We start from the raw sequence: 26,034 nt of genomic DNA, 5'->3' as shown, positions 1-26,034 counted from the left end.
CAGTAAACAGGAATCGTTCAGCCAAGCACCTAATCAGACCTATCGTAGCCTACTCTGATACAACCGCGCTGGATTCAATGTGCGTTTTACTATGCCCCGCCCACCAAGTCACGCACACAAAGTCGCTGCCGCCGCCATATAAAGTAGTTCTATATTAAAGATGATTTTACTCCGTGACATAAATATCCAAATATTTAAAACATATTTATTGAGTCGTTCGTCCCTTAAAGTGATACTGTTTTAAAACAAGATTTTTTTTTGACGTTGCTAGATCTGTTTGGCCGGAACCACTGCGGATGGATACAGCAAGGAGAAAAAAAACAATCCGTAGTATTAAAACCCGCGGGAGCAGCTGTTGGTAATATTGCAGCAGTCTAAGCGCGAATTGGTAGAGGTACACTCACAGAGTTTGAAATGCCACTTGAAATGCAGTCCATCTTCTGAAACCGGTGCAGTCAACTCCCACTTTGGAATATTACTTTCACTCGGAATCAACAAGACTTTTTTTTACTTATCTGATATACCTCAATCCTTCAGGTTTACTTGACGTATTTAAATTGATTCTGGTAAGTTTCCCCCCCAATGAAATAGGTATTTTCTAATCATTTAATTTATTGAGTCTGAGGCGTCTTGAATTTTCTTTAAATTGTTGATTATATGGTGCATAGTTTTGGCATTTTGATTACAATCAAACATTTTAAGTAGTAGACTAGCGGGTTAGGTATAGACAATAATACATAAATAAAGTGAACCCTGTGGAGACAGCCCATGCAGTCATGCTTGTGGTGACACTCGCATTTAAATGCCGGTGCTTGCACTGACAGCTTTGCTTCGAGTTAAGTTCCATCCGCTACTTTTGGAGCTGAACAAATGCAATGATTTTTACTTGTAGCATTTTACTAACGCAACCTACAGCTTACCATTGGTGTATAAACACTGTTAACCTTTACAACTTAATTAATGTTGTCTTTCATTTGCAGGCAGTCATGCCACAAAGTCCGAGCATGGCGAGCAAGAATTATGACTATGACTACGACTCCTATCAACCCTATTTTTACTACGACAACGAGGACGAGGATTTCTACTATCAACAGCATGGTCAAACACAGCCCCCGGCTCCAAGCGAGGATATATGGAAGAAATTTGAGTTGCTACCAACACCGCCACTCTCGCCTAGCCGGCGACCCTCTCTCGCGAGTCTCTATCCCTCAACAGCAGACCAGTTGGAGATGGTTACTGAGCTTCTTGGGGACGACACAATGATTAACCATAGTTTGATTTGCGATGAGGACAACGCAAAGTCTATTATTATCCGAGACTGCATGTGGAGCGGTTTTTCAGCGGCCGCTAAACTTGAAAAAGTCGTTTCTGAACGTCTGGCATCATTTCAAGCTGCAAGAAAAGAAGCCGTTGTCACGACTGAATCTACGGGGAGCGGTTCAAATCGACTGAAGTCTAACGTTTGCTACTTGCAGGATATCAATACCCCAGCGTCGGAATGTATTGACCCTTCAGTCGTGTTTCCCTACCCACTGACGGAAACCCCCAAACCCAGCAAAACATCACAGTCGTTGGCTGTGGGCCTACCTCTTGATACTCCACCCAATAGTGGAAGTAGCAGCAGTAGCGACAGTGATTCGGGTAAGGGAACATTTCACTGCTGTAACATTATTAACATTAGCCTACATTACTTCTGACACGTCCCCCTTTTACGCTCTATGTGTATATTTGTGTAGTCTGGCAAGTAGTGTGAGAGAATTTGTAATGTGGCGTGACTGAGTAATTTACTGGCAAATAACGTGTTAAATCCTGGGCTGTCGATGATGGTAGTTGCATAAGGTGCCCCCCCCCCAGAGCTGCGTTTGTCTGGATGAAGATGAGCTCAATGCTGCAATGCTCTCATGGAGGAGAGGGCGGGGACGCATTGTAGGCTGTAGCTTAGTTTGAACAGTGATCAATGTGCAATATTTGACAGTGTATCCTTCTTATTTTAGACGACGACGATGACGACGACGACGAGGAGGAGGACGAGGAAGAAATCGACGTTGTGACTGTGGAAAAGAGGAAATATGTGAAGCGGTCGGAATCAAATTCTTCAGATGCTGCTTGCAGATCGCATCACAGTCCGGTAGTTCTGAAACGATGTCACGTCAATGTTCACCAACACAATTACGCAGCACACCCATCTACCCGAAACGAGCAGCCTGCGGTCAAGAGGATTAAGTTCGAGAGCAACGGCAGCAGGGTGCTTAAACAAATCAGCAACAATCGAAAATGCACGAGCCCCAGGACGTCTGACTCGGAGGATAACGACAAGCGCAGGACTCATAACGTGCTTGAGCGACAGCGACGGAATGAGCTCAAGCGCAGTTTTTTTGCGTTGCGCGACGAGATCCCAGACGTGGCCAATAACGAGAAGGCCGCCAAAGTAGTCATACTCAAAAAAGCGACAGAGTGCATCGTCAGAATGCAGACAGAGGAGCAAAAACTAATTTCTGTTAAGGAACAGTTAAGGAGAAAAATGGACCAGCTCAATCACAGGCTTGACCTACTGAAGAGTTCGTAGTAATGGACAAAGGATGAGGGGTTCCATGCCCTCTGGACTACTGCCTGAAAATACAGTTGCCTCAAGACTGTTCCTCGAAAGCTCTGGCCACTCATGACATTGAAGCAATCTGATCTTTTTTGTATACAGTTTCACTGCCTTGTTTAAACATGGGCTACTGGAAGTCATCACCTCGTTTATTTTGTATTTAATTTTATTTTTAGTATACAATGGCAAGAAGATTTGCTACTGCCCTAAATAAATATTGTGTTTTTGTAAGATTTGTACATATTTGCTCAGATGTATTTCAGATGTTGTATTGATTCTGAATCATAAATGCATTTGTCTATGAAACCTCTTTGACTCATTCGTGACTCACTTTATTTTTAAACATCTCCTGAGGCCATTTTATTCACTGATTACAAACAGGGAATCCGTCTTCGAAGTGTGTCAGATGTGTTTTCCTGACTTGCCTGATAATAATATGCAAACTAGGCTATTGTGCTAATGAACATCCCATTCCTGGCCCGACCCATTGAAATTGTGATTTAGTGGTGGGCAGTTGATGCAACTGACTTTACCATCAAAAAAAGCCTGTCCCTTGGGCTTACATACATGCAGATCATCATACAGTGCTATTTATTATGGACTCTACATTGTGACATTGTGCCTAAAATACAGTGCACCTCATCTTCAACTAGGATAATGCTTTTATCATTTTACGTCACATACAGGTAAGGACAGACAGGCAGATAACTTGTTTCAGAAGAGAAGTTCAACTGCATTTTGGACGTTGAACTGATGCTTGTCAAAAAGGTAAAGGTTAGGCTATCATACAGTGTGTGTTACCAAATAGCACAATTTAAATAAACCAACAATCCTGAATGACCTTAGAGGGACATGCATTCATTTCAACCTTGCTCAAACCCTACATTTTTATCAAAGCTTAGCCTATAGAAAGCTATGCTGGCAATAAACTGCTAATTTTAACATTATAAGAAAGAACATAAACTGTTCTTTTAACATTATGATGAATCCTAGTCCTGAACAGGTACAGGCCATGTCAAATAGACTAGGCTATAAACCTTACTAGAAGACCAGATATGATAATTATGCCTGGTAAACATACAGTACATTAACCTTAACATGCACAGGTGTGCAAACATATACATCATCTTTCAGGCAGAGTAGGATCTCTCTGCCCTATTTCTCTGCATGAGACAGCATCACAACCTAACCCATAACCTGGCATCTCCTTGCATAACAGACTGATACTTTTGTCACTTAGCATGTAGCAATGACTTTGACCAAAGTGCTTGATCAAGTCTCCACTTTTACTCTGGTAGGGCTATCTGAAGCAGTAACTTAAACAATCTATAGGCCTGTGATGCAAATCATAACCAAGGCAGTTGCACTGCATGGATATATCCCTTCCGTATAGTGAAAGATGCAGAGGAGATCAAGAAATATTAAGGCATGACAATAAAGTGAATAGCTTATGCCTAATATAAAATCAAATTCTGAATAATCAAATGTGAAAAAGTTATTCAACTTGACAATGTCCAACTTGCCTGTTATTCATTAAAACCATGACTATACACATGGCCACTATCCCAGGTCTGGTGGTTCAAGTTCAGCACAGCAGACTTGTGACGTCAAGTATCAGACTATGCAAAACGTGCTACAATGCGCATGCTGAGAGAGCACATGGAGGAGAGGACGTGATTTAGCTGCTAGGTAGCTATGTTTCTCAGATCAGATATCTTACCTTTCTGCCGGGGATTCCTTAACAACTATGAATGCAAGAGGTGAAGATATTCCGAATAAAATGGTAGGTAATCAAGTATTATTATTATACTTAAACTGGCGTAGTGTACAACTGCACATGTTACTCTGTATCATTAGAGAGCTGCTAGCTATGGGCTACAGTTGAACAGAAGTATGCTGCTGCCACAGGTGTAACATTAACGTTATTGCTACAGAAACTTGTATGGTTACTTTGTTTGATATCTATTATAACTATCTTTAAATATTGTTAAACTACCAAGTATAAACGAACATACATTGTGACTCACCTGTCTGTCTTTTTATCAGGCGACAACTTTACCTAATGTGTAAAGTTAACGTTAGGATTACATTGAAGGTGATAGTGAGGATTAACGTTGATTTGAAATGTAAAGTTAATAAGTGTGTGTCCTACACATAAGCAGCGGTGTTCGTGTTCGTGACAATGTTTCTAGTATATCTCAAAATGTAAGTGGTAACGTTAACGTTAAGTGTCGAAGCATAACCTCACCGCCCATGTACATTAACTGGAGAGGTATTATTTATATATATATATATATATATATATATATATATATATATATATATATATATATATATATTATATATCCTACCGTTGTACCCCAGTGCTGTAGTGTATTCTTAAACTCACGAGGAGGCATTTCCAAATTAGAACGCAGACCTGGTATCTCAAGGTAGATTGCAGAGCTGAAATGATGGGGGACTCAACGTTTAATTGTCTCTGTAAACTACTTTTTTACAGACTGTTTTTTGCTTGGACTGCTGTCAGTCTCAGCTCTGTGACTATGGGTGTACTGTAGCTCATAAATCTGTAAGGGGAGGAAGACTGGTCTATCATTAGGTGTCCTCACTGAGAGATTTACAAGGGATTTATGATGATGGGGAGCACTACAGAGCTGGACTGCAACTCTTTCACCCCCACTCCCCATCACCAAACTCTGTCACCTCCTGCAGAGATGCCCAGAGCTCACTGGACCTGGCAGTCAGTAGTGCTGCTCACCCCTTGCCCTGGTGTCTCTCCGTAACACACACCAGTCACCTCGTACAGTGGGGCTCTACTGCTACGGGTCGGTGGTTGTGGTGCTGAGCTTGAGTGGCTTTTGTTTTTGCAAGTTGTGTTAATACTCATTTAGTTTTAGGCAACAATCGAAAGAGCTCCTACATCTCTTCACCTCTAAAATGTTCATATGTCCTTTATATGTGAGTACTGCCCTGGGTTGTGTTTATCTTTTGATGTCTGGTCGTCAATGAGGTCACCAGATTATGCTCCCATTTTCTCTCCACGTTATGTATGAGACAGGGTGCTCCAGTGGGATTGCAGTGTCTGTTAGCTGCTGATGTTGTACTGGGTACAGAGGTCATGGCTTCTGAGTCTGGGGCGATCGCATGCATGCATGTGGACCTCGTACAGCGGCTACATAATCCACCCCTGGCTATTAGTCATCGTGCAGGAGGCACGTGTTGTCATGCACACCCAGTCAGCTTTGGCAGGTGTCTCTGCATGCACAACTGATTAGGCTACTCTTTCGCTTGTGCTGGATTGGTCCAGATAACATACTGAGAGTGTGAAACTGGTCAAAAACCGGTCCCATATATGTAAGTCTCAAGAGATGATTGATCTTGTCCTTTCAGTGTGATAAATGGTCATGGCGTGATGTCATGCTGGTCATGGCCCCGCCCTCCTTTGTTTTGTTTTCCCCCAAGCAGTGTTGTGGGGCCCATCACAGGTCAACTGGGTTCAGAGCTGTCTATGTTTAACCTGCACACTGGCCCCTGCAGAATGGATGACTAGCAGTCCGCTCCTGGCAGCAGCAGTGAGGCAGTAAGGGCTGCCAGAGCGGGCTCTAAACATGGCTACTCATGGAAAGCTTGTTCCTAACATGCTACTAATGTGATACACGCACCTCCTATCCTTTTATCGCTGGGGTCACCGGGGCCGCCTGCAGCTGCTTGGTGTGTTACCCTTGCCCCCCCCCCCCCCCCCCCAGCAATAAAACCCATTGCTGGTTTTATTTTCTCTCTCTCTCTCTCTCTCTCTCTCTCTCTCTCTCTCTCTCTCTCTCTCTCTCTCTCTCTCTCTCTCTCTCTCTCTCTCTCTCTTCCAAGTGCTGAGTGGCACCATAGAAGGTACTAGGCAGGAGTGGGTGTGTAATCCTGTGTGATGTCAGGCCTGTGATGGCATGCTTGTCACCAGGCTCTCACATGTTGTGATGTCGCAGATACCTCACACCCAGAATTGAGGTTTAAATTAAGAGTCTACTCAGTTAGCCTGACACTCTACTTCAGTTTCTAGGGTTAAATACATTTAACCCAATTGAGAGCTAGAGAGTGGAAACGGAATCCTCTCAAAGAACTCTATTTGAGGACGGCAGGAGAACATAAAGCCATAAACCCTGTCTCAATTTCATAGCATGCTAACACCTGGAAAAGTTTTACACTATTATTGGGGAGAACTGATCAGAATAGCCAACTCAGTTCTTTACAACCATACCTAGGGCTGGGCGATATATCGGTATTACGACTACGACCGATATATTTTTGAAAACGATATGTAGTTTAGACAATATCGTAATACCGGTATTATGTCAAATAATGGGCCATTTTATCAAAGCCACTTGCTCTTCTGTGTTCAGACCATTCAGATAGCCGCAGCTCTGCTCAACTGCGCCCCTTGCGTGTGCACGTTCTCCCTCGCAGCACTACAAACTTTCAAACATGACGGACACTGAGTCAGATTTTGTTTACCTTGATCAGAGGTTGGTGCTGATGCCTATTCCGTCGGCACATCAACGGCTAGACCGAGAATTCTCGTTGTGAAATCAAAATTCCACTGGAGCTCCAAGCGGTTTTGTACACGCAGATTTAAGTTACAACACTGTTTAGCAGCTACAGCTCTTCACTCACGGTAAAATGTCATTTTTGGTACATAGCCTAGCTAATTTAAATACACTGATGAATGCTTGCGTTTAGCGACAGTAGCAGATCTAAAGTCCTCAGGGAGGCAACCTAAACGCTGATTTTATTAAGAGGATATGCACGCGACTCGCGAGCAGTTAGGGCATAATTTTTTATGATTCCTGAAACCCCATTCAATCGTGCATAGGGATTTTTCTTACGAACCGGAACATGCAAAAATGAACGCATACAAAACGTCGGTAGCGTCTATCACACTCTTGATGAGTGACTCAGTTACGTTGTTTAAGTAGCCTAATTTTTTAAAACTTTTTTTGTTGTTAATAGCAACATGTCTAGGCCATCATAATCTACATTTGCTTGTCATCTAGGCCCTATCAAACCCTTACAGGTAAAAAAACTGCATTGTGTGACAAAACTGCAGGTTTTTTCAATATTGTTGTGCCCAAAATAGCCTATTGCATTGTGCAGTACAATGTAGGCCTGCGTTGTCAGTCTGGGTCAACTTTTGGTCTTTTGTTATTTGCGCAGCTTTATCAGAGCAACTGTAGCCTGCCTATTGTAGGCCTATGTTATTGTTTACACTTTTTTGCACAGCTCTGTTAGAGCAGTCTGAAATTAATATAATTAAAACTGGCTGTGTTGTCATAATTGTTGTGTTGAGTGAATATATGAAGCACTTCGCTCTTTCTGCTTGAAATATCAATATCGTATCGATATCGTATATTGCCAATCAGCCCCAAAATATCGGGATATCAGTTTTGGTCCATATCGCCCAGCCCTAACCATACCTCTGTTTACACTTAAATCCACTTGGCCACAGTTGCTAGCCTGGGGACAGCCAGACATTTCACAATTGGGAGTGGGTCTGGAAAAGGTTCATTGACTTACGACTTCCAGCAGAGGCGTAACTAGCAGTGAAATTAAACTTAAATTGGTACATTAAACTCTTACCAAATTGTTTCGAAAGTGTAGCAATCTTGTAAACGAAGGTTTTACATGCAATTGTTTAATCAATTCCAAAGAAATACACGTCCATGTCGGATTAGCGATTGTATTGGCGTGCCTGTGTTTTAGGGACATTGGAAATGGCCTTCAATGGCCTCTTGGCCAGACAGACCTGTAGAGCAAATCCCAAATTTGCCAAAAGTTTGTATGGGTCAGTGTTTCCCACAGAATTGGGGGGGGGGGGGTAGTGGTAGTGTATAAATTCTACATCCAAACAGTATTACGTTAGCTTTGAGATACTGCCTGATTGCATAACTTAACTTTAAGTTTAGTCTCTTCAATGTAGCCTACTATGTTGTGATAAGACCTTAGCAGAGTTAACTTCAATGCAGCAGTTTTGAACAAATTTGCGCAGCATGGTCATGATGCTAAGCGGATTTAATAGCAATTTAGCCAGACGTCTTCTATGCAATGCTTCTATGTGACAACAACAATCCTTCAACAATCGTGATTATTTTGTTAAATGCATGCAGAGGAGGGGCAGCAGGCTACGACAGAGAGCGGGGTGGGGTAAGGAAAGGCTGCGTGCGTAAAAAGCGCAGCTCAATGGCAATGCAAGGATTTGATCTTATATTTAAATTAATCTGTGGCGGCCGATTTTGATTTTGTGGCGCCCCGCCACAGATTAGTCAATGTATGGGAAACACTGTGGGTATTCCCAGGCTACACAGTTGCCTCTCAAGCAGTCCCAAAGCCTAAAGGTGGAAAGGTGATGTGCCAAGTTTGCATCAGCAGGTGGATCAGTAGACTGTATTTTAATGAACACATGAATGGTAAGTTTATTTGTACACAAAGTGCATCTGCACTGTGGCAGCCGCCGATCATTCCAGACCAAAGTGGCCGCGGTGTGGATGTGTGCTGGCTCGTTGCCTTTCTGCCTGCTGTGATGAGTAACGCTGGACTCCTCGGCCTTGTCCCCTCCTGTCCTGAAGAGCTGCATGTCCCCAAGGGACGTTTGGATTGCTCCCGCTCCCCCACTCTGTTGTAAAAGAGCAGAAGATAGCTGGCCATCTGGAGAAAACGATACTATCACTACTGATTCCTGCCATTTCAAGTGGCCCTTTGGTCTCCGCACACCCCAACCCCCAATCCAACTCCCAGCTCCCTCAGTGGCCTTGACTGCGGCCCTAAGAGGCTTGTGTCTTCATTAGTTGAAATATTAGATGCTACTTTTACATGTTGTTACACTCATAATGGTCACAGACATGTTGTATATGCTGCATTGTTTAAAGTCTCTCTATTTGTCATCTCCTGCTGTGTCTGTATTGGTTGTGTGGTGAGGCGTCTGACGAAGGTGTATCATATTATCCATACGCTTACGGTACACACCCGTGAGCAACATCCATGAATCATTTAGGCCAGATCATGTTGTGTCTAACAGACATAGGCAGAAGTACACCATGTTGATTATTTGCAATAGGGTATAATGTGACTACATTTTACCTTTCAGTCAAAACATTCCATATTCTATTCCAATGAATTCAGAAAAAGAAAGACTTAATGTTTTTATTCTAAAGACAATATCTCTTTACTCTGTGAATGTGTGTAAACAAGAAATTGGTGGAACTGTGAGTTCACAGGCACGCACTGTAAACACACAGAGGTTTGTTAAGTAAATTGAGCACCCCTGCGACTGATTTACTGCCATGTTTTTTGGGGGAGGTCCTTGTGGTGATGGGTGATAGCCCTTTGATGGATGCAAGTTTGTGTAACTGGCGGGGGCTTTCAGAGAACAGATGGGCTGTGGAGCAAGGAGGGGCACAGACCTGCTATTCACACTCAGTCCCTGACAATGTGCCACAGCACAGAGCAGATGCCTTTGGAGCTGTGTCTTTGTTGTGAGGTACAGTCAAAGGGTCTTCTCTTTCATAAAGCGGAAGGCAATGATCTTGATCACCAAGGACCAATTCGTTGGACGATTGCTACACTCTGCAGTAGTTACTCCAGTTGGCCTTCACTTAATGGCTTATCTGGTCATGTCAAAGATTTCTATGTGAAGAAAACATATGTAGGAAAATTGTGTCTCTGTTGCCATTCAATATGTAATAATTACTTCCTGTTTTGAATTAGATTCCTTCATTATCTAAGCAGTTTAACCTTTGTTAGTGTCTTCTTTGTTGCTTGACGTCAAGAATCTATCAATGTTGCTGATCTCAGGATGGTGTGTAAGGAACAGCAGGCTTTTTATGAACAAACTACAAAACAGACCATAGGCATTTCTGTAACAACAGCAATATAACAGCAATACTCCCTTATACTTACTTAGTATTTTATTGAAGTGTTCTTCAAGTTTCCATGGATTTGAAAATTCTCTAGACTCTTGAGTTAAATATGAACGGTATGTTTGATGCCTCATGTATTGGCAGTCTTAATTTAGTGGCAGACATCGCATCAATGCCATTTGCATCATATGAATCAGAACCAGTTTTCACAGAGTGGGATCTAAATCCCTCTCATCATTGCCCTTGGGAACTTTGAGCACATTCTCCCACAGTCTGACAATTCAAATATAGACTGACTTCTCTTAATTAGTCATGAGAGTGGGATAAATGCTCGGAAGGCAAAGATGTGAGTCATGGCAATTTCTCTAATGGATTTTATCCGATTAAGAGTGTGTGTGTGTGTGTGTGTGTGTGTGTGTGTGTGTGTGTGTGTGTGTGAGAGAGAGAGCCCTCAAGCTTTATAAAGAGCTGTGACATTGCATAGACTCCATGGTTTCATGAGGTTTTGATCTGGCAAACAAATCATGAGGCAGATTGTACAACATCACAAATTATTAAAGAAATTATCCAGAGTAAAAACAATGTAGGGTCCATTTATGGATCAGAGGAGCTAACAACGCAATAGCTTACATTGAAAGCACGAGGGGCGTGATGCTATATCAAAACTAATTTTTAACCACTGACAAGACTCAAAGTATTATAAATTTGGTTAGTGCATTACCTTAACTTATCATCTGGTCGCCGCCGCCTTGAAAAAAAAGTCTGTACAAGTCAGTGGCAACAATTCAAGATTGCGGCAACCGGAAGAAGAGAGCACCCTCTCGCATCTAAAAACAAGTCACATATTTTATAGTCACAGACTGATTTTGCAACGACTAGGAATCTTGCAGGATCACTATTTACAAGACTAACTAGATTATTTCCCATTGTGCAGACGATATCAATAGGAACAAAGATCGTTGTATAATTTACCAGTATAACCTAGTCATATCAGTCATATTTTCATACTTCTGCAACATTGGTTTATATCTGACATCCCCAACCTGCGGTGTATATAAAGACATCAAATTAGATCATGTTACGTCTCCATATGCATGAGCAGGTGAAAGTGAAGTGTTCCGTAGTGATCCGTAGAAGTCTTGCTCTGTCACGTGGAATACTAATCATTTATGTAAAAATGATCACACAGGCTACGGCTGCCTACCCACTTTGCCCCTTCCTGCTGGTGCTGAAGAGGGCTCACAATTGGTTTATATATCGTCCACGCTAGGGCTGAAACAATTCATCGAGTTACTCGAATAACTCGATTACAAAAATTACTCGAGGCAAAAACCCTGCATCGAAGCCTCGTTAAATTCCTATGACGCGCACTATACGCGCAGGGATCTGATTGTTCCACACGGACCGTTGTTCAGGAAGCACACCACTAGCGCGTGAATTGTGATACGTTCTGAATTTAGCTGGCGCGATGGCGGAGTCAAGATATCCATAAATGGCAGAGAATGTCTAAAGTTTTCAAGTAAAGTTTTGGGATCATTACATACTCAAAAAGGAAAAGAACAAGCATCTGAACCTAAATATCCACTCCATGCTGTTTCACCAAGCGTCAATAAAGTAGGCTAGGCTATTTATCAATCTATCTAGCCTATCTATCATCTATCTATGTAGCCTATAGCCTACATTGATGTTGGCTGATTTTAATCACATACTGTATTTGTAGCGATGTCGTGATAGCTTGTTTAGCTTTGATGTTTTTAAGTAAGTAAACGTATTCACGTTCAATTGCAAGACAGTATGCCTAAAAAAGAACCCCTCACACACATGCATGCACCCTCATCTTTCCTCACGCACCGCACGCGTGCACACACACACACACACACACACACACACACACACACACACACAGGTTGCTAGGTTACCATAGCAAATAGGCTCACCCCAGAAATGATTTTTTAGTAGCCTAATGGTAAAATTATTTGTTAGTAGCCTAATGGTAGGCTATGTTTTAGTAGCCTAATGGTAAAATTATTTGTTAGTAGCCTAATGGTAAATGCTGCAGGTGTAGAAATCTACATAAAACAGATATTTATGTTGATGTCAGGTCTAGATTACAGCATGAAACTTGTTGTAGGCTACATATTAATACATTAAATTGCTTTCCCTCTTCTCCCTCCCAGCACTTCACAACATAGCTGGGCGAACAAAGCTGTCCATTCTAAGTCATGCACAAGAGGCTGCAATTTTACAGAGAGCATTTTGAACATTATTTAATTGATGGCACTGGCACTTAAAAACACTAAATGGGTAAATTGCAATTAATGGGCTTAGTTTTGTAGCCTAATCTTGGAGTTAGAATAAATACCTCTGTGCCAATTGCTTGATCATTTTACAGCTATGTCATTTTCGTTATGCATTATGTGTTTTGGTTGTTTAAAAATGCAAAAGAAAAATTATCCGATTAATCGATCGATAAAGTGCTAGATTAATCGATTACAAAAAGAATCGATAGCTGCAGCCCTAGTCCACGCCACTTATGAGCCAAGACTAAAATCAGTATGCTCTAGCCAACTTATGCAGTCCAATCATGTTCTGCAAAACAATTTCACAGCCATTCACAAACAATTTCACGATACATCATTTATTTATTTTTATACTTATTTTCTTGAATTTCCCCTGGGGATCAATAAAGTATCTATCTATCTCTATCTATTAGGGGTGTGAATCTCTCATGTAAAAGACGATACGATTCGCATCTAGATACATGGGCACGATTCGATACAAGAAAAGATACATGTTTATAAAAAACGATTCAGTACGATTCGATGCAATGCGATTCGATGCAATTCGATGCAGTTCAAGAATGGAAAGCATTCGGAAAGATTTTTTATCATTTGCTCAAGGTGCACATTCATTTTATATTATCAATTATCATGGTCATGGTTGTCAATTAGGCAACAAAATGTGTGAATATGATTATATAAACTGAGGTTTGTTTCATATACTGTATTGAAATGAAAAAAGAATAGTCTACATTTCAGTCAAACACAGCAGCCAAATACAACATAAAAATACATTTTTATAGACTTTACAGATTTTATAGAGTTATATCTGATTGTTTTCATGGAGCTGTAGCCTTGTTGAGGTAAGACAATACCGAAATACAATATAACAGTGCTTAAGACACTCTTGGCCTTTTCTCATATAGGCCTAGCCTACCCTACAAGAATAAAATAGGGCTACAAATCAATGAACTCTCTGGGCTTATTTTGTTCCAACAGTAGACCTAATGCAGAAACCTAAAATGCCACAAGTCTGAGTGAATATGAACAAAAACATTGGCTAATAATGTATGCATCGTTTTAGCAGCAAGGGCCAAATTATTATTTAACATTAAGGAAATCCCTTCATCAAAGGTAATGCTATTCTACAGACTATCGTTGCTGTTTAGGAATGCTATAAGTGCTTAATTTCGCGCTGGATTTTGAAAAACAAAAGCCGACCGAGTGCAAGTTGTCACATGCTTAAGTTGCAATAGATGTATGGGTAATGAGGTCATTTGACAACTTTGGGCAATGAATGTAACCAAAAACGAACTGCATTACCCACAATTCCGTGCCACGTATAGTTTCAAAACCGGAAGTGGGATGAACGCGCTGCTTGGAACGTAAATGAGTCTGAGCGAGCAGAAAAGGTTGTGCACCCATTCATAAGTAAATCGATCGAAATTCTGATACGGGGCTTCACGTATCGATGTAGCCATATCTTACACGTTAAAAACGGATACCGATACGTATCGGTTAATCTTTACACCCCTACTATCTATCTATCTATATATCTATCGAGTCTTTTATCTGCAAATATCTACATATTTTCAAATATTGGAGGAAACATTTGGAAAAATTGGAAACATTTAAACTGTTATCCATTGTATTTGAGGTTGTTAGGTATCACAAAACGGAATATAATACGAAAAAGCAGGTACTATTTCACAGCGGTTTGAAGTGATTCTGCTTTCCCCCACAGTGCATTGCATTACGTCACCTTGGGGAGGCTACAGACCAAAGCCCACCTTGAGACCCTTGAGAGTAAAGAGAGGAGTAAGGGAGTCTTCAGCAGCATTATATCATGGATTCCAATGGGAAAGACAGCTAGTAATCACACGATGTTACATCTAGTTATATGTAACTTACATGTCGAAACTTTGTACATTACCAACCTAATTCGTTTGCAATACCCATGCAAAACGGTTAGCTTCCTAGCTAGCTAACTGTGGAACTTCAGTATAACATAGCCAATTATCTCACCTAGTTGTAGGAAATAGGCTAAGCTGATATTACAAGTGATAGAATGAATGTGTGACTTATGTTTAGTTGATGTTATGACATGTAAAGTTAAGCTTGCCGAACTTAGTTATTGTCAGCCACGGGCAGTTTGACTGTGCCTACATTCGTGACACTCCTGTTAGTAAACTGGAAAGAGCACAAAAATAGGAACATAATTGTCACATTAATCCCATAAACACACAGATAACTCTTACACCAACCTTATTTTGTGCCTTTTATTCACGTTTGTTTCAAGATTTAGTAAGTATAAGCCCTTTTCGCTCCCCACTTCAATGCAGCATAAGTTTCCATTATATCAGTCATCTTTCCCCTGAAAGGGGGCGTGTACGTGCAGCTCATACAACATTCCATTCCATTCGTCAGTGCATATTTAGTTTCCAGGTACTAGTTGTTGCAACAGCATGTGAAAAAACTACAAAGTTTGTTACACCAAAAAGAGCGTTAATGATTTAAGATATCACTTATTTGTATAAGTTGTTATAGCAACCCGTTGCACAGGAAAGTAATTTAGTACAAAGAAATCCCTTTGATATTAATCAATTAAAATAGACACCAACCACACTCCTCATCCACCCTCCCCCTACTTATTGTATCAAATGAGTCAGAAAGCATTGATAAACATGATCATGACTGCTCTTCCTGCAGGCAGAGAGCAGTTGCAGTGTTTCTCACTAGCCTGGTGAGTCTGCTGCGTTCTCATCTACATTGCTGCCCGCTGGACCATCCCTTCCTGTTTTTCCTTCTCTTACACACCAGCCGAGTCCTCTTCAGCCCAGGTCCTAAAAACCAGCCTTTTGGCGGCACCGTTATCACTTCCTGTTAGTTAGTCAGCTCTTGGCTGGCAGATGGGCATTGTCTCAGATCTAGAGAACACCACACTCCTGAGACAGCTGATCTGTCCACTGGGACCTCAGCTCTCCAGCAGCAGCTGCCCGAAACACTTCTGGCCTTTCCTGCTGGTGAGGAGACACAAGCACTCTTTGTGCCAGGTACCTTTTCCAAAAGGAAGGGTCTGCTGTTAGAGATCACAGCGTGGGGTCACCATTCAAGCGGTGTGTCAAAGTCTTAAAGAGCTAACAGCAGGCCTTCACTCACACTTATTGTGATGTCAAAAGCTGCATTTTAAATGAAACTGAGGAAGTCTTTGTGATGAATAAGCTAGCTGCTCAGTTAACTAGAATCCTCACCAGGAGTCTGGACTTGAGACTGATTCTTTCTCTTAACCCTTAGAACCCAATTGACGCAAAGTGCGTCAAAAAACACACCCTTTCTTCTCTGTTACAGAGTCTTCTCTGTAACTGTTCATTGCAGCGATATGAAAACTTTATTGCGTGACAGAGCAGAAGTGGGGCTTTCCAACGAGACTACACACTTGTCTGTACGATCAAGTATGAAAATTAAAAAAATCATGAAATGAAATCAAATTGCAGCATATTTACAGTCTACTTCTCTGCGTTCACCTGCGCACCCATTACTCTCGTTCAAATTACTCGCGAACCCGTGATCGCATAGATATAGCACGCATATCAGATGAAAGAGGAGACACAGGGCTATCCATTAGTACCAAGTATATTGATCCTTCTTGGTTATAAAAACAGATGAAGTGACTGCAAAATAATAAAATTATAATATAAAAATTATAATTACAAAAAAATATTTTCATAATCCAACACATGTGTTTCTCTATGGCAAAGCATGTTCATAATCCGGTTTTGAGATCCTAGCAAATTCAGGACAGTCTGTCCTACACATACATGTAAGTCATGTCCAGCTGGCAGCTTGCTGTGGTGAGATGCATTTCAAAATGTAAGATTTGTATAATACACTTTTTGTCTTTGTATAATTTAAAAATATCAAATCAATGCAAGTATTTATATATGAAATGGTGGCAGATCTGGGTAGCCTAGACTGTCCTAAAAATATAGCATGTGTAAATGGCACTTACAATGACCAGGATAAATGCTTATAACTAAAGGTAGTGAGAATGGCCAAAAATAGAGTAGGGCTCATAGGGCTAAATAAAAATGTATTTCCGTAAGGCACACACCACATATTTTTCACATTTGCTCAGCCCCAGAGAATCCCTCCACTCTGGCAATGATATTGCCAGTTTCAGGACAGTCGGCCCTACATACACATGAAAGGCAAGTTGAGCTGCCAGCTTGCAGTGGTGAGATACATGTCAAAATATAAGACTTTTTATAATACGCCTTTTTTTGTATTTTTATTATTTAATTTTTATTTTCATAACTAAATCAATGTGAGTATTAATACATGACATTGTGGCAGATCTGGGTAGCCTAGACTCTGCTGAAAAAAGCAATATATAGCATGCATGTATGGCACTTACAATGACCAGGATTAATGCTTCTAACTAAAGGTAGTGAGAATGCCCTTAAAACAGTCTAGGGTTCTAAGGGTTAATACCCTGACTGTCATTCCATGACTCTGGTGCCAAAAGTCTTCATGACCCTGGAGACTTGACCCTAGGACAATTGACCTGCAGTGGACAGTTGTGTATAGGGCTGCAGCTATCGATTCTTTTTGTAATCGATTAATCTAGCACTTTATCGATCAATTAATTGATTAATCGGATAATTTTTTTTTGCATTTTTAAACAACCAAAACACATAATGCATAACGAAAATGACATGGCTGTAAAATGATCAAGCAATTGGCACAGAGGTATTTATTCTAACTCCAACATTAGGCTACAAAACTAAGCCCATTTATTGCAATTTACCCATTTAGTGTTTTTAAGTGCCAGTGCCATCAATTAAATAATGTTCAAAATGCTCTCTGTAAAATTGCAGCCTCTTGTGCATGACTTAGCTGGGCGAACAAAGCTGTCCATACTATGTTGTGAAGTGCTGGGAGGGAGAAGAGGGAAACCAATTTAATGTATTAATATGTAGCCTACAACAAGTTTCATGCTGTAATCTAGACCTGACATCAACATAAATATCTGTTTTATGTAGATTTCTACACCTGCAGCATTTACCATTAGGCTACTAACAAATAATTTTACCATTAGGCTACTAAAAAATAGCCTACCATTAGGCTACTAAAAAATCATTTCTGGGGTGAGCCTATTTGCTATGGTAACCTAGCAACCTGTGTGTGTGTGTGCACGCGTGCGGTGCGTGAGGAAAGATGAGGGTGCATGCATGTGTGAGGGGTTCTTTTTTAGGCATACTGTCTTGCAATTGAACGTGAATACGTTTACTTACTTAAAAACATCAAAGCTAAACAAGCTATCATGACATCGCTACAAATACAGTATGTGATTAAAATCAGCCAACATCAATGTAGGCTATAGGCTACGTAGATAGATGATAGATAGGCTAGATAGATTGATAAATAGCCTAGCCTACTTTATTGACGCTTGATGAAACAGCATTAAGTGGATATTTAGGTTCAGATGCTTGTTCTTTTCCTTTTTGAGTATGTAATGATCCCAAAACTTTACTAGACATTCTCTGCCATTTATGGATATCTTGACTCCGCCATCTAAATTCAGAATGTATCACGATTCACGTGCTAGTGGTGTGCTTCCTGAACAACGGTCCGTGTGGAACAATCAGATCCCTGCGCGTATAGTGCGCGTCATAGGAATTTAACGAGGCTTCGAGGCAGGGTTTTTGCCTCGAGTAATTTTTGTAATCGAGTTATTCGAGTAACTCGATGAATCGTTTAAGCCCTACATGCTAAAGGTTTCAAACATAATTGGATATCAGGCAAGGTGATTCTCATCTAATCTTAGCTTCTCTAACCTTACCTTCGGCGTAAAAGCTAAACATGACCCGTAGCAGAGTTCAGGTGGCGGGTCTTTCAAGCGAAGTATTGAGCTTTTCTTGTTATTCTGATCTTGTTTTGGAGGTTTCGGATCACCTTATTCCTCCATTGCCTATCCATGGTTTTTGAAACGGTCTTTAAAGGCCCCAGTTAGCCTTCTGGTTTTCCTCATCAACCCATCCCCACCCCTTGTGTGTTCCATTTCCTTTCGATGTTTTTGCCAGTGGGAAGGCTGATCATGAACCGTCTAACAATGGTGTGCCATTTCTATGGAAAGAAAAGCATCTTGACACTTGGCTTGAAGCCATTATTATCCAAGTCAATTCGGTCTGTATTTTTAGGTTCTATTTCTGTTCCTGTTACTTAACTTCCATAGCCCACTCTGGCGGCTGATGACTGACAAAAGACAGTTCCTGAAATGACATAGATGGCTGAAAATAAAATGAATAGTTTTATATACACACAAGGCACTGCGATGTAATGCGTAAATGAAACCATATGGTATGTCAAAGCTTGCCTCTGCCCCCAAACTTGGCGACAGACAGAACCTTTGGCTGAAGTCTGACATCCCCACCCAGATGAAGGCACAGCAGACACAAAACCTCCAATGAAAGGCCTGAATTGTGTACAGGCTCTAGTTTTGTATGTCAAGCATCTACCAGCCTGATTCCAACCCATATTATATAATTTAATTGAAAACAGTCTCCCTAAAATAGTACTGGTCGAAATCCACACACATACTAATTCTAAATGCCCAATGGGCAAGACTTCAGCTTGCGAGGGGGGAAAAAGACTTGCCATTAAATGTCATGTTACTTTCCTGTCTGTAATGGGCAGACCTTAGGCCGGGAACCAGACATAGACGATAACACATTCTGTCCACCTCTTCTCTGCCCCCTTCTCTCCCACGGATGTTGTTTTATCACTGAATTCTCAAAGCGAGGACTGTGTGAAACAGCAACACTCATTGGTGCTGACTTCCTGTGAAAATGGGGTATCTCTCTCTCCCCTTCCCCCTCCACGTCCCCCCATACACTGCAGAGATGAAGTGGGTTCACAGTCAGTCTGTGCCTAATCTGAGTGAGTGATTGAGAACCCCATGACCCAGTATCAGCCCTTTTGCTGACTCACTTTGCTAGTGGTGGTTATTTACTACTATGGTCTGAAGTAGTCATGACCCCCACTTTTGTATTTTTGGATGCTGCTGTGTAGGGATGATGCAAGGAATGTGTAATGTAATGAAGGAACATGTCGCTCTTCAGGGTGAAATGGAGGCAACAGTCCCCTGTCAGCTATTCTGGATTTGAATTCTGTAATGTACACACACAAGCTGCCAGATGTCTTAAAATACCCCCCCCCCCCCCCCACACACACACACACACGCCCCTCGCCTTTCCCTTCTCACTTTCTAGAAGCTTCCATGTTCTGAGTCCACGTCTTCAGCTGACAGAGCAGTGAGATCAGCCTAGAGTCTCTGGTCAGTTCAGCACCAGTAGACTGACTCACCCCTATTTCTTTCCCGCTCTCTCTGTCCTGTATCTCTCTCTCTCTCTCTCACTTTAAATGCTTTAATACGCGCCCTTGGCTGCTCTCCCAGTCTATGCTGTAAATGGCCGGGGAAGAGCGAGTGAGGAATGAAGCCATGAACAGAGAGAGAGAGGGGGGGAAAAAAGGAGACCTTGGAAGTTTTAAATAAATAGCGTCTGTCTCCAGTAAATAAGACCCACTAAACAATCAAGGACTTGAAATTCAGGGTTCTGGTGAAAAAATGTCGGTGCTGTGCCAGGGCCCAGCCCAGAGGGCCCGGTGCCAGAGAGGCTTAACACACTTTTACCGTAAACAAGCTGGAATCCTGGCATCTGTTTGAACAATGCGATGGCCGCTCTGCCAGCGAAGCACAAGCCTGTGTTTCATGACTAACCCCCCCCCCCCCTTCCAGAAGAAAGTCAGTGTTGAGTAATAGAATAAGTGTTGTGTAATACACGGTAATAGGCAGATAACATTGACTCTTGGGCTCGGTTGGAAAATCGTTTTGGCTCAGTCTGGCGGTAGCATCTCTGAAACACTTAATCTGCTCTTGCTACAAGAGTGTCGCTTACTGGCAGGCGCACTGTTAGGTTGGCTTATTCCATCCGGACTTTGTACTGAGCGGAGTGCCAAATTGTATGGTTTGTGTGAATTTTACTTGGAGTGAGAAAGAGGAGTTCTGGGCAGTTATTTTCTTCTGGTATAATCTGGCCAGTCAGAGACTTGAATGCCAAGGACTGGGGTGTAATGGGTTTGATGATATCTCCAGCTAATGATGAACCAAATGCCCTCTGTCCACACCCCCACCTCACCCCAGCCTCTCTCTGCGGTTGCACCTGTCGTGTTGGCTATCTGAGTCCACTTTTACATTCTAATTTATGAAGCACAGCTGTAGCATGAGTGGCTTGTGCTGACCTTTCAACTCATGTGTTTGTGTTCCTCATCTGTGGGGCCATGGAGCAGTCCCGCTGCACCCGACCATTGGGGCGTCCAGTTACAGCAAGGGGTGAGCTCTCAAAAGTTAAAGTGGTGTGATGTAAGTGTTATTAGATTACACAAAAGTGATGTACTGGGGACTTTTAAATGATGATTATGTACAGTATAAGGAGCAGAGGGTTCAATACATGTGAAAAAAAGTTAACTTCTCCACTTTGCTTAATACCATCAAGTAATGGGTTCAAATTGAAGGGGGAGAGCTATTTTGGTTGTGTGTGTGTGCGCGCCTGCCAGGCCTGGAGAAGGAGTGGTTGTTTTAGTTCTAGGAAGCCAGGGAGACTTGCTTTCTTGTGACATGTTCCCGCCCTTTTGTAGCCATGCCCCAGGAATGGAATCGGACGCAATGTCAGCATGTGTGAGGGGGATCAGGACACCCTGGCACTGTTGCTACGGAAACCAGAGGTTACATTCTGACTGCTGCCCCCTCTTTTATGGCCTGTGTGAAATGGTCCCCAACTAAATTGTCCCTCCCTCCTGACAAGTCACCTGTCTGTGTGAGATTACCAGCATGTGGATATGAGATTTCAGTGGTGCAGTTCTCATTAGTGTCTCTGCAGTAGTGTTGCACGGTGCACAAATATTACACAAGTATCGCAACGCCCTGAAATTAAAAACGCCACAATACATAATTTTATTAATATTGATACTTGTAAGAATGACAGTGGGGTCATTTCACGCCAACTCAGCCACCCATGTACATGACACCTCTCAGATTTTGCTGAAAAGCGGTGAAAATATGCCTTATGTTACAAAACAAATGAATCTGAAGTTTCAGGTCAATATCTCAAACGGTTTGCCCGTGGCGTCCATTTGAAATTCGGGTGCCATGGCCCTAATTGACACATTGGAATTTCACATTTCATCCTTTGCCATTTTAGGAAGCCCATAATGTCTGTTCTAATAGTGGTAGAGGGCTGGAAACTGGTGTGGTAGTTCATTGTAGCCTGGAATTTCACCATTCTGGGGGCAAGGCCACTTGGCCTTCAGTTGGGCATATTTGGTGGGGGGCACAAAGGCCACATGTCAGGGCACCAAGGCCAAAGTTAACTAGTAGGCTATAAAAATTATCAAAGTTGTATTTAGCCTATTCACTGCAGTAGACCTGCATCACTGTATGAAACATTACAAAAACATGAAACATGACATATTACATAGAACTGTAAATCATCTGATCATCTAATATTTACAGATATCTAGGCTATATATAACATTTATTTTATATTTGGCCTGTTATGAAATCATGTATTGAACAATTTAAGCACAGCTCAGCTTTAAGAAACTCAAATAGCCTAGATGCATGCTTAGCATTTTGTGATGATTAAGGCTACTTTCACAAACTCTTAGTCAGCTGTCCTCTGATTTACCAATATCTAGGCGATATTTGTAACATTTATTTTGTATTTGGCCCGTTATGAAATCATGTGGAACAATTTAAACACATTGTAAAACTTAAAGCCCAAATTTGGAGACATCCATGTATGTCGAACTTTACTGCAAATTCAAAACGGGATTGCTCTGGAACGGCTAACTGTACAGGGGACTGCTTTACACCTTTGTGTTCGGTAAGGTCTGCTGTTTATTCTGATATATGGTTTGTCATGTGTTAAAAGAAGGGTTGCCAGTTCGATCCCTGACTAGTAGGAATGGCTGAAGTGCCCTTGAGCAAGGCACCTAACCTCACTGCTCCCAGAGCGCCGCTGAAGCAAGGCAGCTCTCTGCTCTGGGTTAGTGTGTGCTTCACCTCACTGTGTGTTGACAGTGTGCTCTGTTTGTTCACTAATTCACAGATGGGATAAATGCAGAAACCAAGTATTAAGCTTACAATTACAGCTATTAGGCTAACTTAAATAAAACCATGTCAATCTCTAGGTACTGTATGTAATGATGTGGGGCTGTTTTCTAATTCCAAAGGCCAAGGGAACTTTATCAGGATGCATAGTATCTTGGATCCATGAAATAACTGGCCTTTAAAAAGGAAAAATCTGCCTGCCTGTAACGAAGAACATTTATTTATTTACAATACATTATTCATTCACAAAGAAAATTGGTGTCCTTTAAGGTTGGATTTTTACTCTTTCTTTTTTAATTAAGGCATTAAGATCAATTTCCAAAAGATTTTTTAGCATGGGTGCACAAACTTTTTTATATGAGGTCATGGAAATTCAGTTTTTTTTTTTGTCAGGGAAAAGTCATGGAATTTTCCATTTCACTTAGAGTGGGAACCCTGGTCTTTTCTCCTCACACACACTCACATGCAGTTTTCAACATGCAGCCGCTAAGCGATGCTGTCGCTGCACAGCAACAACTAATAGTAGGCTAATGTTTAAACCGTCTTATGTCTTTATTTGACAATCAATGTGTTTTCAATGTTGTAGCCTATAGCTCGCCACGCTGTGGCGCCCCTGGTAGTTTGGCACCCAGGGCAATTGCCCAGAATGCCCATGCCTTCCGCCGGCCCTGGAGACATGGCTTCTAAGACCCGATATGGAAAATAGGGATGGCGAAATTTAAAAAAAATCTGAGCCTCATTAACCGGTTAAAGTCGGTCACCGAAAATTCTATAACTGCCATTTATGATACCCGTGTCCTGTCGCGCGTCTTTCTCTGCCCGTGAAACAAGTTATCCCCCCATTTTAGAATGGTTAGGCTGCCATCACACAATGTTAGTTTGTGCCCTGTGTATTATACATTTTCCCCAATCAGTGGAGGAATAAGGGTTTTGTTTTGGGGAGGAAAATAATTGCTACATAATGGGTAACATGCTTCACATAAGCTTTATTTAGGTTAATAGTGGCGATTTTTCTTTTTTTTTTTTTTTTTAGCTTCGCAGACAGGACCTGTCATGTAAGGCGTACAAATAGTCACTATAGTAACCGGTATAAACTGTTTTCGGAATGGCTATGTGAGCTCTCCTGCGGCAGAGCCATGGCTCTGTGCTGTGGTTGTGCTTAATAAATTCCGCCGTGGGACGGCTCATGCTCACGTTTATCATTTTTAGATATTGAGTGATCATATTGCCCCATACAATACAACACCAATAACACATGTGTGCACAGTGTAATAACAGACGCTGGCTGGCATTCGGGAGCTTTAAAAATAGTGTTTTTTTTTTTTTGCTTTTTTTTTAACCGGTGGCAGAAAATTTTAACCGGTCAACGTTGATTCGGTCAACCACCGGTTAAACGGCTACCGGTTAACATCCCTAATGGAAAATGCATATTATTTAACCCTTAGAACCCGATTGACGCAAAGTGCGTCAAAAAACACACCCTTTCTTCTCTGTTACATTGCTCCGGATATGTTCATCGCAGCAAGATGAAACCTTTATTGCGTGACAGAGCAGAAGTGGGGCTTTCCAAAGAGACTACACACTTGGCTGTACGATCAAGTATGAAAATTAAAAAAAATCATGAAATTAAATCAAATTGCATCATATTTACAGTCTATACTTCGCTGCGTTCACCTGCGCACCCATTACTCTCGTTTGAATTACTCGCGAACCCGTGATCGTATTGATTTGATTGCAAGCATATCAGATGAAAGAGGGGACACGGGGCTATCCATTGGTACCATGTTTATCGATCTTTCTGGCTTATAAAAACAGACGAAGTGATTGCAAAATAATAACGTCATGTACACAAACCAACGCTGCAGACCCATTACTCTCGTTTGAATTACTCGCGGACCCGTGATCGGATAGATATGCCACATATGTCAGATGAAAGAGGAGGCACAGAGCTATCATTTTATACCAAGTACATCCTTCTGGGTTATAAAACAGACGAAGTGACCGCAAAATAATAACTTCATATAGCTGGACTTACCCCACGTTTTTGTCTGTTCTTGTGGCAAAGCATGTTTATAATCCAACGCTATAGTGTGTTTCTCTATGGCAAAGCATGTTCATAATCCGGTTTTGAGATCCTAGTAAATTCCTGCAGGGCATCCAATTCAAGGCTCACATTGCATCCCAATTTCTTCAACTAAGAAACACCTTTTTTGCCTTTACTTTGTTCATGGCAATCCAGTAAAAAGTTGAGAATCATTACCCCATATGCACACATGCTAACACGCAACCTCGGGTCAAGTCAGGTCAGATCAGTTCATGTCACAGATATGGAGCGCAGAAAAGGTCATTTTTCATCACTAAATAAAAAATGGCATTTATTTCCGTAAATCACACACCACATATTTCTGTAAATTGCTCAGCCCCAGAGTATCCCTCCAACATGGCAATTATATTGCCCGATTCAGGACAGTCTGCCCTACACACAAATGAAATGCATGTAGAGCTATGAGCTTGCTGTGGTGAGATACATGTCGAAATATAAGAATTTTTATAATACGCTTTTTATATTTTAATTATTTAAAAATCAAAATAAAATCAATGCTAGTACTAATACATGAAATGATGGCAGTAAACAATATATAATATGTGTGTGTAGCACTTACAATGACCAGAATAAATCCTTATGAATAAAGGTAGTGAAAATGCCCTAAAAACAGCTTAGGGGTCATTCCACGTCAGTTCAACCAGGGCCCACGCACTTAGGTCTCAAAAAATTCAGAAAAAATTACCAGGTGTACCTATGTTACCCAGGAGACACACTGTAAAATTACTCTTATGTAAGAACAATACTTTCCAAGATACAGCCAGTTTTACAGGGGGAGGGGGGTGTTGATTTTGTTCGGCCTCTTTTTTTTTGTCAAAGTTCACAAGCCCACAGCGCAAGAACTAAACCATGTAGGAGGCTCAAATTTTGCATGCTGGTACATAAATAGGAATAGTATGTAGCAAAATCGTCACGTTTGGTCTGGATAATCCTGCATGGTCATAGCTGTCCCTCAAAGTTGATACAAAATTTATTGGAGTTTTTGG

General features: G+C 41.4%; 1 protein-coding gene and 1 long non-coding RNA gene across 2 annotated transcripts in view; both read left to right on the top strand.

The window, feature by feature from the left end:
- Positions 1-378: 378 nt before the first annotated feature.
- On the top strand, positions 379-2,899 carry mycb (MYC proto-oncogene, bHLH transcription factor b). Its single transcript, XM_076295379.1, has 3 exons — positions 379-566; positions 981-1,641; positions 1,995-2,899. Exons 2-3 carry the CDS (start codon positions 987-989, stop codon positions 2,564-2,566), a joined length of 1,227 nt encoding a protein of 408 aa, XP_076151494.1. The 5' UTR covers positions 379-566; positions 981-986; the 3' UTR covers positions 2,567-2,899.
- Positions 2,900-4,248: 1,349 nt separating this feature from the next.
- LOC143135368 (uncharacterized) overlaps positions 4,249-26,034 on the top strand; it is a 58,860-nt gene continuing 37,074 nt past the window's right edge. Inside the window, exon 1 of the long non-coding RNA XR_012988918.1 lies at positions 4,249-4,376. This is a non-coding gene — a long non-coding RNA (uncharacterized LOC143135368). The remainder of the gene's footprint in view (positions 4,377-26,034) is intronic.

This window comes from Alosa pseudoharengus, unplaced genomic scaffold (assembly GCF_046254945.1).
Source record: "Alosa pseudoharengus isolate Yale_2024_CS ecotype anadromous, Long Island Sound unplaced genomic scaffold, YU_APseudo_1.1 YU_APseudo_1.1_scf_2, whole genome shotgun sequence".
In the NCBI taxonomy this organism is placed as follows: Eukaryota; Metazoa; Chordata; class Actinopteri; order Clupeiformes; family Clupeidae; genus Alosa; species Alosa pseudoharengus.
Note: the sequence above shows the minus strand (reverse complement) of the source record. Positions and strands in the feature narration are given on the sequence as shown.